Consider the following 20,386-nt stretch of genomic DNA (forward strand, 5'->3'; position numbering starts at 1 on the left):
TAAAGTTCTGATTTAACTTGTGGAGTTTGAATTAATGAAACTCTTAAAGATAACATAGCAAATTCATTATAAATCTTCATTAACAAAGACTTGCTAAATCTCTTGACATCTCAGCTTATTAAGTAAAATTATGTTTACCACAAATATGTCACATAAGAATATTAAGTGAGGAGCAAGTTTGCAGGATCCTGCTCTCAAAGTGACATAATGGGAGCACCACTCACCTCCTTTGTAAATATCTGTCGGGATCTGAACGGCAGTGTGCGAGAAGTTGACGTTATTTTTGAAGTTTGGATCGTACACAAACTCCAGTTTGAGTTGGGAGGGGTTTTCCACCTCTGCCTCTCCGTCCATGGAGTACTGTCAAAGCAAGAGTGTAGAAACTGAAGTATAAACTTTACCTTTTCATTGTGATAACTTCCAACTTCTCCTTTGATAGTTCAAAATACAATGTAGGTTAAATGATAAGTTTTTAGATCAAGACAACCTAAAAACAAAGTTTTAAGAGCCATTTAAAAAAAAAAAACAAAGAGCAGAAAGTACTTATAAAAAAATGAATGATGCATTTTGCATCTGTAATATCTATGACTGGAAATATCTCACACTAATAACTGAATGGATCCTTTTCCTGGAAAAAGGCCATTTTAACAGTGATGTATAGAATGGATGTGTGGCCACTTTTTTGCAGCTCGAGGACGTTTAGCTACATAGATCATCTATGCAGGAAACATGCTGTGGCCAGAGATAATGAAACAACTGGAATTAGGGACTTATGGGAAGGAACAACGCAAACCCGAGGGAAAACTTCATGCTATGGCTCAGGGAGGAAACTCGAGCAGGGAGTCAACAGGCAGACCAAAGAGTTACGTCGGATGTAGTCTCTGAGTGTAAAATAGATCAGATAAGAAAAGGCATCATTTTTCAACAGCTTTGTCCAATTCCTCTTCAATAAATAACTCGCTCAAAACAAAAATTTGTGAAAATTTGTTTCAGCTGTGACTTTTTTTCTTCTGTGCCTGAGGAAAAGAAAGGAGCGCATTTGAGCGTAGCTGCAGTCTGACTGTCTGTTGGTAATTTCCCTTCAGTCCACCATTTGTTCCATTAGCTTGAACAGGCTTTTTAAATGACAGACATTTCTACTGATTGATGCGATGGTTTCCTAAGGCAAAATGTTTTGACAGCTCCATTACTGGAGAGCAGGTAAACCTGCAGGAGTAAAATGCAGACCGTTCTGGTGACATGCATTTTTAAGAGGAATGTGTTTGTATCTGCACACAACAGGGTGATATTGCTGGGACCGGAGCAGAAATTGCAACGGCTGGAGGAAAGCTGACAGACTTTGATATTTTGAATTACAGTTTTTGTTGCAAGCAATCATTTTTTTGTCACTCCACAGAGCAGTTTTAAATCCCTGGGTACGGTGCTGGTTTGTTAGGTCTTCAATCTCCTGTTAACAAGGAATACTGATCCAGACTTCCTTCTACCTAAATCAAAGTATAAATATTTACTCTATGACACCAAATTTAAGCTTGAGGTCATGTTATCATTACTTTTTTTTTTTTTTTTTTTAGTTTGGTGTTTTGAATGTGGCGTCTTCACCAGCTTTTGGTGTTTTCTCAGCTGCCTTGTGCTCCATTTTTTCCCCTCTTGAACTTTTTAACATGTTCCTCAACTTCAGACATGGAAGCAAATTAGTAGCAAACTACGAGCGTGAACCCAACAGAAAAGGAAAGCCCTGTAATCCTTGTCAGTTTTACTAAATTTGTTTATCCAGCACTTACATATTCCAAATCAGCTTTGGAGTCATAGTAGGCCATGTCAAGCTCCTGCAGGAAAGCAGATGGAGAGAGATGATGAAGGCAGTGAAACGCCATGAGGATGAGCAGTCACATGAATGCACTTGTCAAATGAGAGTCTGGATTCACCACAAAAAAAAAAGGTTAAAAATGATTGCTAACTTACATTTAACTCAAACAGTAAGAACAAGAAAATTATTTTTCCAACACTTTTCCTCTCTTTCCTTTCTGATCTTGTGTCATTCAGGTGCACTGAGGGAACTTAGTGGAGGAAAAATCACAGGTTGGATGAGGATTATTTTACCCCAGACTTATAATATAGTTACGACTACATGCTACTATATGTAATACAAGTTATACAATTTCACATGTAGCCATATGTAACTGTAGCAGCATAGTTACATACAGCAGAGAGATTCCCGTATCCGTGAATACCGGACTGGTTCTCGCTATGTGAATTATTTACAAATGTGTCCTAACACTGTCTTTAAATCCTTCCTTAAATTATTGATCTACTTTAGCTTAGTTGACCCTTTTCTCACTAAACCAAACATATTTGTTGATTTTCCACCAGTTGCCATGAACCAGTCAGTCCATCCACAAACCTTCTCCGTTCTTCTCGCTACTCAAATCAAAGAATGTTTAACAAGTACAAATGAAAAGTTGCTTAATGCCAAAATCAAGATTTGAACTTGCGATGTTCTCGTTGTTAAAAACTAAAATTAACAGTATTAGTAGGATCACAAAGGATGGCATTAGAAATAACTTTTTCTGTTTGCTGTAACTACCAAATGTCCAGCACTGTTTCTTTGCTCAGGACTGTCACGCTATGATTCAGTGGACCGGCTGTGTGGACCATCACCATCTGTTAGTCTGAGTTTCTGAAAATGCACGACATGCTTCAGCATCTACTGAGAGGTGTTCCTATTTTTAGCTTCTTTCTGATTACCAAACTGTCTGGTCCAAACCCAAACTCAGCAGCTCTCTCAGTCTGCTATCCTCGTGCAAAGACAAAAACAGGAGGAATAAGAGTGCTGAAAATCCCCCCAGAAACATTTGCTGGTTTTTAGACATTACTGTGGATCTCTTCACGCTTTACAATAACGCCATCATTATTTCTACTGCAAGGTTACTTGAAAACTGTATCTTAATGGTCTATAAAGCCTCCTTTCATATCATTTTGATCATTCAACTGAGAAGTAATTGTTGCCTTCAGATGCATTATGTTTGTATTAAAAGCTTAAATTTCTGTTTTAAGTGCAGTGACAACAAGTCTTCAAACTTGCAAATTCACTTAGGTTAAAAACAAATTATAGAACTGACAGGTTATTGTACTTTTATGTTTTCATTATATGTCCTTTAGTAATAAAAGTAGAAAGTCAAGTCAAGTCATAAAGGCTAACTGCAGATTTCCAGTCGTTGGCATGGGTCATTTACATGTGTCAATGTGTCAAACAATTACATTTTAATGTCGCCCCCTTTAATCCCTCAAAAAAAAAAAAAATCTCATAGCACTTTGCAATTTAAAATCCTTTTAATGAGATGCCAGAGAAAATGTAGGAAATACTGGCTGCTGCCCACCCAGCTGAAGGAAGGTTGCTACTCCTTCGGTCACAAGAAAGACAAATTCAGCTGTTTGGTCAAATTCCTAGTCAAAGCCAATATAGAAATAAATAAAATAGTTTTTTTTTTTTTACAGTTAAAGTGAAAAGAACAAGTGTTTTTGTTTGCAATTTAACATGAAGGAAAGTTAGTTTTACTCCAGGTTACACCATCAGAACTTCACTCCAGCCCATGGATTTTCAAGACAGCATTAGGAAATCATTTGGTATTTGATGGTGTTCATGAATTTTCACTGACTATTTGACTGAAGCAAATAAGTAAGCAGTTTTAATGCCTTTCTGCTTTTGGTTCATTTCAACCATTTAATGAGAAGTCTGCTCATCTACTGGGGAAAGGAATTAATTCATTATTTTCAGTTTTACAAAAAGGTTTTTAAATAAAAGTTGCTTCCAACCTACGGCTGATGTTTTGACTTCAAAACAACTTAATTGTATTTTCTTGATGGCTTTTCCACCTTTTAAAACATTTTACAGCATTGAAGTGTCACAAAATAAACTACGGCCAAAGAGAGTCTAAACACACGACACTTGGCTGTCACTCACTTGTAATAATTTGTAATAATCAGCTGTCATTTACTGCAGTCCAATCAGTTCCTTGCAACAAACAATGCTAATGTGAAAACAATCAATTCAAAACCTAGAATAGTTTGGTTGATCCATTCATCCGTCTGTAAGCAGCTCAATGTCCTGTTTCTAAGGTCAGCTACCTTAAGGAGGAAGCTCAATTCACAATCTTCTTTTTTGAGTAAAAATATGTTTCTTATGAGGAGATGCAGCAAAAAGACTAAATTTTAGGAACCTTAAATACATAAACTGTGACTCTGTTCTTACCTTAAGTCCATCTTGCCATAGATGTTCCCGTTGGAGCCGCTCTGCTTCACTCGCTAAACGCTACACATTTCAGACAAAGAAACATCACATCACAGCCGTACGTAAAGCAACATGTCTAACTTAAAAAATCTGACAATGAAACCACACTTATGTTCAGTTAGTGCTCTTGTTTTAGAGAGTTGATTTGCAATCTACCTTAGTTACAAATAGTCTTTTGAGAAAAAGTAAATTAATCTACAAATTAATTGAATTAGAGGGGGAAAACAAGAAATTATTTTTTTTTCTCACAAAACTGTTACATCAATTTTGTCCTGTATGAGATTATATCACCCAGGAACAAAACAAATACATAAACCGTGTGTTTGAACAATACGGTATACTTACATCAAGTGCCTTACGCTTCTTTGCCAGGAGTTTTTCTATATCCAAAGCCACCTTTTCCACAATCCTGCGCGGCTCATTCTTCGCCAGCTTGAAGTGTCGCCTTTCTTCATTGTATATCTGTAGGTAATAATATCAAACGCAACAGCAGCCAGTCAGAGTTATTCTGTGGAGTGTTATTTCTGCAAAAGTAATGCATTTTCTGCAGACAACAGGATTTTCATAACTCTCTACAGAATTCATGAAGTTATTTTTGAAAATTCTTATTTCCCGTGTGTATTTTCTGAGCAACAGAAACAAACACTGGTTTTTATTTTCTCCACGATGGATTAGTCGGTAATGCATTAGATTAGCAGTTTCGAAACAAGAGCTCTGTTTCCCCTGAGGGGAGGAAGAGCGAGGATTTCCCCTCAACGTTGATAAACTTGGGCTTTTGGATGTTTGAAAGACTTGGTGGATTACCAAAAACAACATTAGGTATTAAAAGACGGATGCAGAAAGAGAAGAAAACCGACATAAATGCTTCTGTGTCATTAGATCTTTTTGCCTGACGCTCCTATGGAAGACTAAAGTTAAATAATTAAATAAAGGTGTTTATTGAGAAATATATCAGGCCTAACCAAAGCATCAATATTTGTAGCACTGACCTTTCTTTTTACAGACTTTTGCAGTTCAGCTTTTCATACTAGATGACAGCTTGTGGCCAAACCTGACGGCTGCTGATGCAGTCTTCTTATTAGAGCTTGGTGGTTTCACACATTGTCCACTGGGTTTTTGTAGAATCATTTACATACATGTAAGAGTTGCTCATTATCTCAACATTTTTAAGATGCTTTCAAACCCCCATAACTTCCCTTTGGCTTTTGAATTAAATAGTGATATTGTAACTTTTTTTTCCATAATTTCATTTAAAATTAATACTATACACTATGACTAAACTGAAACACATTTTTGTGATAAAAGCAAGTCAATTGAGCAGATGTTTCAGCTTAGCGGTTTTATGTGTGGATCTTTATGAGGCAATTTGCAGCATGCTAATTCAATCTCAGATTGCTAACCGTGATAAACAACTCGGCCTTAATCTTTTCAACCACAGGATCTGACGTGAGGATGTTCCTTCTCCTCTTCAAAATCGATGTGCAGAAAAGAAAGCTTTGAACAGATGAGCAATAGGTTGCATGTTTGGCTGACCAAACATGCAGTTTTACATTCACAGACCTCGGCTTTTGCTGGTCACAACAAACACAAAAAAGCCGCGTCATAGCAGACATCTCATCATGAGAGATCTAAACAATGAAAGTACCAGGTGTCCTCTATCAAGACGAGTCCTTCCACAAGTTACAGGATTTTCTTTTGATGAATCTGTATGGTAAAAAAAAGAAGGTGGCAGCACTGTTTTCCTATCTACAGTTGAAAGCGTTTGAAGGGGAAAAAAAGTGCATAGGCCAACATCAATACATGCACCTTTATGACAAACCCTGATCCGTTTTTAAAGCTGGTTTAAAATGATGCAATATTATGTAGCTTCTTCTGAATGACCATGAGCTTATATTTTCTGTCACAAATCTTAGCTTAGATCGTTTTGAATGCAGCAATTATATGGTGAAAGTTTAGTAGCACCTTACAGAAGCATAATGTGCTGTGCATGTGTTTTTTTTGCTGAAATAGAGGGATGACCTATATAGATATTTATCCAAACATCAAAGTGAGAATAATTTTAACGGTAGCCTGAGTTGCATTTCTCATTAATTTGCAGAAACAAAGCTCTTTTTATGACCGAGTGCAGAGCACATGGAGAAACAGAAATGCTTTGTTGCTCAGTTCAATATTTAGTATGTTTTTTTTTATTTATGAATATTTACTCTCTTTTTTTTTTACACACTTTTAAAAGTGTGACACTCCTTTTTACAGACCATTTGTGTTATGTTGTGAAATACATTTGAGTGAAAAAGTATTTCAACTCTAAGGTCCAAAAAAGCCTCATATACTAAAATCTGATCCATCTGGACAAACTCGTTTTATTGCTAGAAAAATACAAATATATATATTTTTAAAATTGCTTGTGAATGCATATATTTCTTCAGTTCACTAATGTTCTCTAGCAAACCTCAGAGGCCTTCACAAAGCAGATATATTTATGCTGATATCAAATTACACACAGGTGCACGCTATGTACTAACTTGTCAACAACTACTTAACGCATGATTCTTTTTAAGAGTATCAGAGTAACGGAGCAGAATGCAAATACTTTTTAATTTTTAAAACCATCTCTCATTTTCCTTCCTCTTCATAATTACGTGCTACGTTGCGTTTATCTATAAAATATCAATACAATACATTAAATTCTTAGTGGGTATGAATAGTTTTGCAATCTACTATGGATTTCTAATCCATCTAAAGCAAATATATCTTGTTTTAATGCTGTTTTTAAACCGCACTATGAAATACATCAGTTAACTTTAGATGACCTGAATTACATCCAAGCTATCTCCACAAAGTACTAATCATGATTTCTTACAGCAGAGAGGATTTTATGAGTGACCAGAAGACATGCAGGATAAATCTTCTACCTTTGGCTTTGTTTCAAATTAAACTCCATCCATTAAACTCCAAATCGAGTTAGGATTAATAATTGAATTACTGCAGGAACCAGTGAACACAGACGAGAGGTTTTTTTTTTTTAATTATCTCAATTTAAAAATATTCTTGCAATGTACTTTTAATCAGCAATAATTCCTGATGCATAGATTTAAGGTGAAGTTATAAATCATGAATGTATTATACTGGTTCTCCTTTTTGCCATCAGCATTAATAATTTTACAAATAGTAAAAAAACGGTAGAAACAATGTTCTTTTAAAATCCCTAACGAAGACCTACTCTTTGTCCTGCATATTCGACTGTATTCCAAATAAATGTTCACGCAGAGTTTGCAGTAAGAGGGAGCTTGTGACATATTTGTAAAAAATGACAGGATATTTCCAGCATCTTCCTGAATAGGTTGTTGATTTGAGGTCATCAGACTCTCAACCTCACGAGGAAAACTGTCAGAGGGAAGATGTCATGCAGAAAGAGAGTGGGTCGAGAGGAGCGTGTGGATGGAGTGGCCACAGATTGTGAAAGTTTTTTTTTTTGTTTGTTTGTTTTTTTTTCCCAATGATTGACTGCAAGGCATTCCTCAAGTTTCTGTGCTGACCAGATGCTTTACTGGCCCATGAAACAAAGATGGGAACATGCAGTAATGAACAGGAAGTCTCTGTGAACTGTGTGCCATCTGTGGAGAACTCGGTTCTGCGGAGAATACATTTATGAGCGAGGCAGAGGATGGATGTGACAGAAAGAAAACCTATGATGATGTTATCAGGAGATATCTGCAGTTCCATAACAGATTCTCGTCATAAGATGATAAAAAAAAAAAATTGTGGTTGCAGAAGAATGAATACTTGGTATACTAGTGGATTCAGAAAAAAAATTTAAAGCACCAATCCTGATTTTAGCATGCACTAATTTCTCAGCAGTTTGAAATTTCTGCTTTGAGTATTTCATGAGACCTTGCAAAGAGGGTGCTGCAACAGCGAGCACCAAATGTTGCAATTATTTCTACACCGAAGTAAACAAAAAATGTATGTTTATATAAAAGTGTACTCTCGATATAAATATAAATAAAACAGGCCTCAAATGTGCGAAACCACACACCATACGTTATACACAGGATTACTTACTGAATGGAGACAAGTAAGTTACACTCCCCAAAACCCGACATATCTATGAAATACATAGAAATCTGAGAATTTTAAAGGGGTTGTGCTTTTTTATTTACTGATATTAAAAAGGCTTTACTCTTTAAGACATTTGAGATAGACAACAAAAGGCATCTTGATACTGAGCCGAATAAAGATTTTTCTGCTGCAAAGACACTTTCTGAACAAAAAAAGACAAACAGAATAAATATCTCTACTGTAATATATACTTTAAAACATAATATTAAACACGGTTGGCTAGTGATTATAAACTATTAAAATATCAAGGTGGATGTAAACATTTGAATGTATGAGGTCATTTATGATTCTTTCTCTCTGCATCTCTGCTGCTGGATAAATAACTTGTAAATCTTGTAGTCTATCAACCAAATATTTCACAGTAGTTTCTGATTTACAAGCTTCTAGCGGAAACACATTTTTGAGAAAACAATCCCTGCCGCAGAGCCAGTTATGTCTCCAGCATCAGTTACCATGGTGACAGACCTACGTAAATTATCAAGCAGCTCTCTGATAATAAAATCCCAAACTACACATGAAGTTATCTCAGTAAGCCACTAATCCTGTAGGATCTAGGAATTTAGCATAGCGACATTAGCCAATGGCAAAAAAAGAATTAGCATGGTTAGCATACCACATAGCATAGAGGACTTCACGATGATGATATTCTCACTCAAGTTTTTAGACCATAAAGGACACTTGTATTAAATATAGTTTCACCACATGTTTTTAATAATTTACTAGCTACTTTTAGCTGAAATGTAGATTGGCAGCTAAATATATTAAATTTATATATAGAGGGAGTGGGTGGCTCAAACACAGGATTCAATGTTTTATTCCTGGTGTTCCTAGTGTGTGTGCGTGTGTGTGTGTGTGTGTGTTTTATTTGAAACACTTCCTAAGCCAGGATAAGGATTTTCTTTAAACATATTCAGCGTATTTCAGATGCAAGCGGAGATTAATGAGGACTTAATGAAGAAGCGAGTGTCACATCAAGGTCTTACTGCAGGCTGACCATCTGCTTCGCAGTGACACAAACAAAAAGGACTCGTGGCGATGCTCTCCGCTGAGGCAACGCCCCCACACATCTCTCCAGAGCACGGCTCTCTGGCCTCTTGCATATAATCTCTGATTCTGTTTGTTGGCATTTCCCCTTAGCTGCCCCCACCGTCGCCATCAGGTGAAATACAGAAAATGTTAAATAACTGAGTAAGCACCAGCTGGGACTTCAGCTGCAGTTTCATAGTAAAAGAAAAAAAAAAAAAATGGGGAATGTATTTCTAGCACAGCTCGAACAATTTCCCCCCCCCGACTATTATTTCAAATAATGCTTTAACTACAAAAATAGACAGGATTTGTGTTTTTTTTTTATCCTTTGGAGAGAAAACACTGATTAGAGGACAGATGTGTTATTATTCCTCCAAAGGTTAACTTAATATCCAGATAAAATTCAAGCTACACTTTGAAAGCTTATAATTTATAGGATACAACGTTTCTTACACATATAAAATCAGCTTACAAGTTCACCATTATTTTATGAGTCCTTCTATAACCATAAAATATTACAATGCTCATTACTTCTTATCCCACTAGCTACACATGCTGATGCAAAGATCCCTATATTCAAGAGACATGTATTTGGGATACTTGCTTCCTTTGTATGAGAGCATCTATTGTATGACTCAGCAGCTTGAAGAGACTGTCTTTGTTGCAGCCAGAGTGACACTAATTTGTGTTGAAGTGCCAAAAACATTACAGTAAATTTGGTGACTGAGTGTTGCCACCCCAGTGCGAGCATGAAGAGACTGTAAACCTGGCCTGAGGCCAATGGGGCAACTACTGTTTCTTATTCTGCGATGACTAACCCAGCTTGGTTGGACATATACCATGGAAAAGCCAAAACTACTGTTATGTATTCCCAAATATGGTCCCGTCTTATTGAACCAACGCAATATTGTCACAGGAGTTGTATGCATACTAAAATCAGTTGCACACACAGAATGATGTTACATGGCGAACTCTCAAAGGTCCTGCAGGATCATCCAGGATTGTGGTGGTGGTCTTAAATTAAAGCATTAGCATGTTTTAACTCATACTTTGTCTTTTTTATTATTCTCCAATAGACAGGGGAGTAATGGCAGCAAAACTGGTCTTGAAGCAAAAAGTCACTGATGTCCCAACAAAGCTGGAAAGATCCATAATAATCATATTCTGACTGTTATAAAATGTGGTCATATTGTGAGCTACTAAAGCTGTCTAATTTCCAGGAAATGGCTCGTAGTTAACACCATGAAAAGCTGAAATCAATTTAGAGGATAAGAAGGTTTAGGAATCGGTTTACTATAATGCAATGTCAACATGCATTACATGCAGATTTTAAAGAGTAGCTACTTCTGATGGGGGGGGCTTGCAGAAGAACAATTTCTGATTTGCTAAGCTTGACTGTAGGAGTTAATAAGCTCAAAACATCATGAAGGGCAGTGCCAAATATTCTAAATCTAACCACTGTAGGCGTGTGTCCAGGCATCACTGTAGCGTTGCATAAATATGTGCAAGAGTGGTAATTACTGAAAACAATAAACACAATGTCAGCAAGATTTGGCTGCACCACCTGAAAAACAAAGCTTTTAATCTGAAAGCAGCTAAAATATTCCAAGATGTTGACGAGAAATGTGAGGCTACCGTAGATTTAAAAGAAAGTTGTTGCAACTGGCCGTTTGTGGCTCTGCAAGATGGGCTAGAAATACACTCGTGAAAACAAGAAATGAATAAATAAGTAAGAATGTAATTGTTTTGTTGTATTTAATGCAGCTATTCATATGCAGCTCTGGAGCTTAATGGATTCAAGGTTGTGCTGAGTTTATGCTGCTCAGTGATGAGTAAGAATCCGAACCACACACACTCACCCCTTTCAGCTGCTGAACTCCAGTGATGTGCTGAAAGGCTCTGTCAATCTCCTGCTGGATCCGCCTGGCCCAGTGCATTATCCTGTGGATAAACATCAGACGCTGACTTTCACACTGCAAAAGAAAAACTGATTAACTGGATACACGTGTGTCGGTGGCTCCCAGGAATGACAAGAGACGGATCAGAACAAGCAGTTTCACATGACGACTGATGCACAGACACAGTTTTTTAAAAATGTGCTTCATTTACCCAAATCGAAACTATGCAAATGCCTTCAGTGAAGTAGATTTTAATGCTGTAGCCCATTTCAGAGTCTCAATTTAGGCACTAAAAATATGCAGCTGCAATAAGTAAATGTGTTGCTTTGTCATTGTGTCTGATGTTTTCTTTTATCTAAAGTATCTCTGATGTGGCTTGGGTTGAAGTGCTTTATAAATAAAGCTGCTGCTGATGAAACAATTAACACGCAATTCATATTTATGAGAGCAAAATTAATTATTGATTTATAAGCCAAATTACAAATCAGAAAACAGCAGAAACTTAAAGGAATTTTTATAACTTTATTCACTAAAACCCCACTAAATAGGGTTAGCTGACTTATATGTATGGATAAAAAAAAAAGTCTTTCCTGAGCTAAAGAAAAAAAAGCACAAAGGTCCATCCCCAAAATGCAGTTCACCAAAAACATCTTAATAATCCCCCAAGCCTTTTCAGGAAAATATGAACTTATGGGGTGAAAGTAGAGGTTTGTGGGAGGTGCACATCCTGTCACACTTGGCGGTAGCAGTGAGGTGCTCTTAGGTTTCTTTGCTGTTCAAGTCCAGAACAACTTGCTGTAATTTATGTAACCATAAATACAGCTCACCAAGTTCACCTCTCAAAACAGAAATGAATGTTTTGGATTTGAGTAAATTAAAAATTCAGTCTGACTGAAATACTGTGGCATGGCCTTGTTTCGTCCTCCCAACACCAATGTACCTGATTCATTGCTGCAATTATCAGAAATGGTTGATGACAGTTGCTGCTCTGAAGGGCGGCAAAAACTCGCAGTTTTCGCAGTCATAATGGTTTATTTTTCCCTGATGAATGAAATTATTTAAAAACTGACTTAATTACTCGGGGTATCCTTGATATAAAGAATGTTTGACACAAAATATGAAGTAAAAGCAAATGAGGTGCAAAAACAGATGAGGTGCGTTCTCATGGTTAAATGTGCAAAAATGAGTTTATGAGGTAAAAAGAAAGAATTCTGCAATAACAAAGGTTTCCTGCTGTTTCCTACAGAGAGAAGCAACCAAAAATGGAGGAAATCTGAATCCACCAAAAATGTTCAATAAAAGCTGGGGTCCGAATGGCTTTGTTATTTCTAACTTGGGGTAGAGTGAAGTACATGTGAGTGGTATGGGTTCTTGTTAAAAATGTGAAGACAGAGATTTCAGTTTGGCCAATCAGAGAAGATTTCTGACATGTAAAGCAACTCAAAACTTAGCAATGTGCCCTACAGATTCACCTTTATATGAAAGAGATATAAACTTCATAGCACGGTCTTTACTCCTTTATGAATTTGCATGGAGAACAAACTCTAAAACAGACATTCATTGGTGTAAAAAATTACAGTGAAGTATTTAGTAGGAAGTCACGGGTGTGAGGAGTTTGCATGTATAATTTCTCAGAGTAGTAAAAGAAGCATATTAGTTTCATAGACCAAATCAAACCTTGTGAGTGTTTGCATGCAAAATGTAGCATAAAATTGTTGAGGTTTGAGTTGTTTACTCATAAATTGGCTACTCATCAGTACACCATACAAGCCTGTGTTGGAAAAAAGCTCAACTGACTCAGGAAACCAACCAGTGATTGGTTGAAATAAGATCTTGTAGAGGCTCATGAACTGCATCACTCACCCAGTTATACCTTTATGGCGTCCAGATGGAAAATATTTCTCATTAAATGCCACATGGCACCCAAGAGGTCTGAAAATACTGGCAGCGCCGTACATATAGTCTGCCAACCTATCAGAAAAAGTGAAGCCCAACCTGTGACTCACCCTGGCAATGTGACATCCATTCCTGGAGTGCTATTTTGGTAATCTATAGTTGTGGAAGGCCAATTTATTTTTCTTTGGACAAAAGTATGGAACTTGCTACTGGGACGCTGTGGCTCGATAGGAAGAGTAGACGTCTTGCCATTGAAATGCTGCTCGACTCCTCTGTAGCATGTTTATGTGTCCTTAACGCCAAGTTATCTACTGTATGTGTGTGTGTGTGTGTGTGCTAGCAATTATGTCTGGGTAAATGTAGCTCTAGTGAAAAGTGCTTTAATTAGTCAGTAGGACTACAAAAGCACTGTCTAAATTCAGTCCATTTGCAACAATACTGAGCATCTTCAATAATTTATTGATTTATAAAGTGCTTTAAGATATCCAAATGAGACCAGTAAAAATCATAGCACTGAAAAGGTTCACAGAAAACAAAATGATAAAAAGAAATAATAATAATAATAATAATAATAATAATAATAATAATAATAATAATAATAATACATTACAAGCTTCTCAAATCAAACACTTCTTTAATTTGGCATAAGAATCCAGTGTAAAAAAAAATAAAAAACAGGGTGATGGCCGCACATCTTATGATGTTTGTTAATAGACCGACGTTGTATTTTGGACAAGCTGTAAGCAATATAAGCTCAACTGGGGGACCATATGAAAAAGAGTATAGCTAGAGTCGCTATACGCTGGAATGGCATAAAACAAAACGTACTTGTGTTAGAACGACCTAGTCAAAGTCTAGAACTAAATCCTATTAAATATCTGTGGAAAGATTGCAAACGGACCAAAAAAAAACAACATCTCACTATCTGTGAGCAAAGCTTTAAAAGACAAGAATCAAAAGATTTGCAACTGCAGCTGCAGCAAAAGGTAGCTAAGGCTTGGGCAAGGCTATGAATGAAATTCCATTTCAAACTTTTCAAACATGGATCTGTAAACACGTAACACGTAAAAGTCATAAAATACTCAGTAGATTCTCACTCATTTAGTTTATGCACACAGCTCATTTGTGCTGTCTTCATATATAAGGCAGGAGCACCAGCACTTCTTACAGTGGCCTGCAATTTCACTGCAACCCACACATTTTACACATCAAATCAGAACAATCCTGCAGTGTAAGAAATCACGTCTTTTATATTTAACATCATCTTGAGGTGTGAGCCACGAAGAGAGGAAAACACAAAGACGTTTTAAAAGACAGATTCTGTCATTCTGTCCTCAACAAAAACACAGTTATGGAGAATGTTGGATCCTGCATCGGTACAGGTGAAGAACTCCTTCTAATGTCGTTCTCTTCCACAGTTTTGACCTTTATTTCCTAACTGAGAAGTGAACATAGTTGAGCTTTTTACTTTATGATAGTTCAGTCAGGAAGCGCAGCTGCATGGCCAGGGAATCACCCCGGCTGCTTTAAGTGCCCAGAGAGTGGATTCATTATCAGTCAGACAGCTTGGAGCAGAGTTACAAGACAACATAACGGATTAATGCCTTGCTGGGCTTGTTCCTACTGTCAGACGGGGCACAAATCTTCTCTCTGCTGCCTATCTCCACAGAAAGATACAGCCTTTTGAATGTTACAAATCATCCCTCCTCTCATTTTCTATTCTAGCTGAACTGCAACACAAAAGTTCAGATCTGATCATGAGAAGACTTGCTCTATTACAGTGTTCTTGTTTTTTTACATTCTTTGCAAAAAAGGACAAAAATAGGAGAGCAATGTGAAACTCAACCTAGGATATTTTTTTTAACTCTATCTCTCTCAATGCTCATTGTGAAGACGCAGCTGATTGTCTTCGCAGTGCACGATTTAAAAGTGAAACAATCTTTAGCTCGAGGCGACTGAGGCAGCAGGAGAAAAATAACAAGGAATGCTCTAAAAAGATCTGCAGCTGAAAACATTCCCTTCGCCTCGCAACACAATATGAAGCAAAACTGAATATTTTCTGGATAACACTTAAAAAAAAAAAACATCCCAGTCATAATGAGGTTTAGTTGTTAAGCGTTGATCAAAGAAAGTGCAGCCCACACTAGCTGATCAAATCAAAACATTCAGTAAATGATAACTGAGTTTTCTAACCCGAATCTGTGGAGCATTTCAAGATACCACTGTTATTTTCAGGTGTGATGCTCATTAAAAGACATGCGAGCAGAACTGTAGGTCTACTCCATGTCACACTGCAGAGAGGTGTTCACGTTATTGAGCGAGGGCTTGATTTATAATGCATAAAAGCCCAGGGGCCAACAGAGGTTCCTGACAATATTTTGAACTGCAAGAGTTACATAAAAATGAACAGTTCAATAATGGGTAATAAATAATAGATTTAAGAAAGAAGAAGCCAGCTGTAATTGCCCCTGGGCTACACCTTTGATATGCCTCTCAACATGCAAAATGTGAATTACAGAATACATGCGCACATAGAGAACTCATATTAGCACAAGACCTCATACCAACGTTGTTTTGCAGTCAAACAGTGTGAACATATACCCTCATCAGCCACTTTATTATCTATGCTTTTATTTAATTTATTAACTGTGCAGGTTAGTACTGAGTTGGACCTCTTTTTTTCCAGAACTGCATTAATTTTAGATGGCACAGATTGAAAGAGGTGTGAGAATAATTTGTCAGCTGCATGTCCATGGTATAAATCTCCCACTCCACCGCAGCTCAAAGGTACTCTTAACAGACTGAGAGTAAAATGAGCTTATTAAGATGATTTGAGCCATAAGGAAATGGGTGCACTGCAGTCTTAAAGGGGTGGATGTTTACAGAGTTGGTGCTACAGGGCCCAAAGTCTGCAAATAAAATATTTCCAGCACAACTGCACCACCAGAAGAAGCTTGAAATGTTGATAGAGAGCCAGATTCCCTCATGTGTTCATGCTGTTGAACAACATTTTAACCGTACCCTCTGAATGTCATTGCTCAAACTGAGACGAATCAGATAAGTCAACATTTTTCCAATCTGTTATCAGTCTTTTTCTTTAGCTTGTGTGCATTTTCCCCCTCAGATTCCTGTGACGTCTGGTTTGGTCTCCTGCTCCTGTGGACCATCTGCGTCAAAAAAGACGGTACTCTGCATACCTTTGTTAAAGAGATGCAAAGTAACGAGAAAAATTTACTCTATTACATTTACTTGAGTTGGAAAATAAATTAAAAAAAAAAATACTGGTAAGAACAGTTACCAGTGCAGGACACTTTTCCTTCTTGTTAAGTGACATTAAATCTTACTTGGTTCCAGTTTTTGGCTACTTCACTGGCTACATTTTAGACAAACTTGCACCAGGCACAAGAGGACATGAAGTTAGTTGCTGTGAGGGCAGAGGATGCAGAGGACTAAATGAAGACAGATGATTTGCTGTGGCGACCCCTGAAGGGAGTGAGAAGAAGCAGATGCACCAGGCATGTAGACAAACATATCCACTCTGTGATAAAGTGATTTCTTGCATAAACACAAGCTTATTTTAATGTTATATTGCATCTGCTGAGTCTGCTATGACCTTTGGAGGGCGAGATAATACAGTACATCTTAAGCCTGGAAGCAGTTTGCACAGTTCAAACATGCATATATTATCTACAGGATTACGTAATAACATCCTGGCTTACGCATATTTTAGATGTTTATCTGTCTGGTCACATTACTTCAACAAAATACAAAAAATAAAAATTATGATGAAGCACAAAGTTCAAGAGTAGTCTTTTCACCAGACACTGTTTTTTTACTCTTATTGCATACATCTTATTCCTACTTAAAAAAAAGAAGAAAAAAAGAAAACATTTAGAAGTAATGCAACTTTCACATGAGTAAAATGTTTTTGTTTCTTTGCCCATCTCTGCTTGGTTGTGAGTTTGTTTTAAGCTACCGTTGTCTTATCAGCATGTCCAACCTGTCTGCGTGTTCTCCTGCGACTTCTGACATTAAAAAGGCTTCTGTCCGCACAGATGTTGGCCACCGAATATTTTCTCTGGTTAGGAGAATCAGAGAAAATCTTTCTGGAGTTGACTGAGGCAGAACATGTTACTGGACCTCAGGTGTGGCTCTTTTGAGCAAAAGCACCAGGGCTGGACCTGATTGTTTTTCATGGTGTATTTCATTGAAATGATTGAAGGCAGGTGCTACCTGTTGAAAAAAAAAAAAAAAACATGATAGGAATGATTGCAATATTTCATTTTTCTTTCTGGCAACATATTAATGAAATACAACATCAAGTGTTGTTGCTTACTTTAAGTGACAGATCCTCTGGTACTTTTAGCTTTAGTGGCTTTTATTTGGACCTATTCAAAGATAACATCAAACAAATGAAAGTTACAGCTTTAAATTTTATTTTATTTTATATTTTCTTCCAATACCATAACTTTGAGAATGGAGGTGTAAACCCTACACTCAAGTGAAACCGAATCAGTATTACACATCTGTCATCTCCAGCTGTGTTGCTGAAGTGTTTTGCAGTTGTGTGTCTGGTTTTGTTTTCTTTTGGAACTTCCTGTTTGATTTTGGCACTCATTTCCTGTTTCGTTCCAGACAACTTCACCTCCTGCGATTCCCACCTGCTATCAGCCTCTGCCGTACCGTAACGATATCCACCAATGTCTCATTGTCTTCCTTTGTTTGTCTATTTATACCTCAATCTGCCAACTCACGCTTAGTCGTTCATCTTCATCTCAAATTCTTTGCTGTAATCCTAGCGCTGTGCTCAAGTCGTTGTGACCCAGCTTGTATTTTTGGACTTGTCTCTGCCTTTGTGAATTTATGCCACTTTGTTGAGTCTTGCGTAAGAGTTCTCCACTCTGTGCCTTGTGACAATATCTTGCAGCCGAATTACTTATATAAAAAAATAATTACCTTACCTTAAATGTTTTTATCTGTCAAAATAGTTTGTACACTGGCATTTTTCATCTGAACATGACTGTAAAATTGTACAAAGCACAATCATACGCTCAAAATACACTGATGTTATCTTTGTAACATTTTAAATATAAAGCTTTTTACAATAGAGACAGATCACCGAGGCTGGGTATATAGTCAAAAGATAAAAAATAATCTCTTTTTTTCCTATTTTCTAGGAATAAAATGCGATGGAGATCTGGTTATGAATAATACATGAAAGAAAGGCACAGTTAAAACCTTGAAAGCATACATAGGGATAAAACTAAAGAGGAGATCTGACTTAATTTAATGAAAAAAATCTTTATGCAAGTCATTAATTAAATTCCAAACATTTCAGTGTTGAATATCACAAATTCATCGCACATTTTGTACTTAAGTGATATCATCATAAAACCCACAAGTGGGTTATTTTAGCAGGCAGGCAACATGTGTAAAAACTCAGCATCTAAAACAGGTTCACTTGTAAATGTGACATAATTTTAGTTCTTATTGTAAATGCATTTTAATAATCAGACAGAAGTAGCCCTACCTCCAGCTATGTCTGGCATTTGGGTTTCTAATATTTTGGAAATTAATATTATTATAAGTTATTAGATGAGCATAATGCTTTTCGAAACCAACCCCTGCAGATGGTCTTTCTCTGTTCTGACTCTAAACTATTCTTTTATCCAGCATCTCATAAGATGTCTCTCTGTGTGTAGTTTGCTTCACTGCACTGTTTCTCTGTATTCGATCGATATCGGACGATACTAAACCTCAGGTAACTGCATCGCTATCGAAAGTGAAAACAGTGGATCGGCGCATCCTCACTCCAGGTTTGTCATATGTCATAGCAAGTATGACTATCATTTTGAAAACATATTCTTCCACTGATGCTGCTATCTTTCTTTAATAAATGACCTCTGACATGCATCCATCTACTAATTCTTTTAGCCTGTTTGGATTCTTCTCTTCTACCTTTTTTGTGAAGTACCTTTTGTTTTGAATGGTCGATCTCAACTACTTGAACTCGTCCACTTTCAATAGTTAAAATCCTTCATCTTCATGCTCAATAATTCAAGCCCAAATATATTTGTCCTGTTTCTATTGACTTTCACACCTCTTCTTTTCAGAGCATCCTTCTGTATCTCCAGACTCTCAACAGCACCGTAATCTCACTACAGCTCCAGTCATTATTGTTAATGGGGAATCCTTATCTCCACTCCAGAACACAAAACAAAGGAGTTTTGAATCTTGTTTGTATTGTTTTTGTAGTGTTTGTTGCAATGACTTTTTTAGAAGTGGCCCACTCTAAAAAGAAAAACAGAGTCACTTTTTGTTTCTAATGCACTTCCGCCCTTGGGCTTGAGGGACATAGGAACTAAATGTTACATTTCCACCAGATTAAGAAAATGTATTAAATCCTGGTATCACAACTATTTTATTCTAATTAAAGCATCTGATTTCAACAAAAAGCTCCTGCCTTGCAATTATTGGAACAACCACTCAATACCTGAGTCACAACAACTCCTATTGAGGCTTAGCAGATTTATACATTATTATGTATGGTTTTAACATTATGAAGGAGATTTTTTTTTCAATTAATGCAAATGAGTATATTGTCTGTCATTTTCATTTTACAGTATTAGATCTAATATTGAAAAATAGGTCACACATAAACAATTTCTAAATCTAATTATTACCACATTAATTCAAAAATATTCACATGTATCCACTGATGCCCTCAAATAAACCATAACCCCTCAGAAGTCACATAACTATTCACCTGTGTGTTATTTAATCCCAGTATCAATCTGGATTCCTTACTGGTTTATCTGAGAACATTATTGAACAAACAGCATCATGAAGACCAAGAAACACAGCAGCCGGTTTAACAGAAAGTTGTGGAGAACTATTAGTATTGCACTCAGCATCTCTGGCTTTCTGAACGAGTGAATGAAAAAGTCCACTGGTCTCTGACCAGCAGAATCTGGTCAGAGCTACTGGGAAGACAGATGCTCCACGAGGCAGTCTTGGGAGTAGTCAGCATATTGAAAATTGGGGCAGAGGTTCACCTTCCACAGCACAACCCTAAAAATAAAGTCACAGCTTGCTCTATCTATCTATCTATCTATCTATCTATCTATCTATCTATCTATCTATCTATCTATCTATCTAT

At 36.9% G+C, this 20,386-nt stretch overlaps 1 protein-coding gene across 4 annotated transcripts in view; it reads right to left on the bottom strand.

Moving 5' to 3' along the window:
• LOC103137938 (voltage-dependent calcium channel subunit alpha-2/delta-2-like) overlaps positions 1 to 20,386 on the bottom strand; it is a 38,014-nt gene that overhangs the window by 15,967 nt on the left and 1,661 nt on the right. For 3 of the 4 annotated variants that reach the window (XM_016671650.1, XM_007551956.2, XM_007551972.2), the window contains exons 2-6: positions 11,293 to 11,374; positions 4,634 to 4,750; positions 4,250 to 4,309; positions 1,782 to 1,826; positions 225 to 360 (exon numbers count right to left, since the gene is read on the bottom strand). In XM_016671650.1, the coding sequence (XP_016527136.1) occupies positions 225 to 360; positions 1,782 to 1,826; positions 4,250 to 4,309; positions 4,634 to 4,750; positions 11,293 to 11,374 (440 nt within the window). The remainder of the gene's footprint in view (positions 1 to 224; positions 361 to 1,781; positions 1,827 to 4,249; positions 4,310 to 4,633; positions 4,751 to 11,292; positions 11,375 to 20,386) is intronic. The other variant, XM_007551981.2, reaches the window with a different exon arrangement.

The sequence above is a fragment of the Poecilia formosa genome, unplaced genomic scaffold (assembly GCF_000485575.1).
Source record: "Poecilia formosa unplaced genomic scaffold, Poecilia_formosa-5.1.2 Scaffold2, whole genome shotgun sequence".
Classification (NCBI taxonomy): Eukaryota; Metazoa; Chordata; class Actinopteri; order Cyprinodontiformes; family Poeciliidae; genus Poecilia; species Poecilia formosa.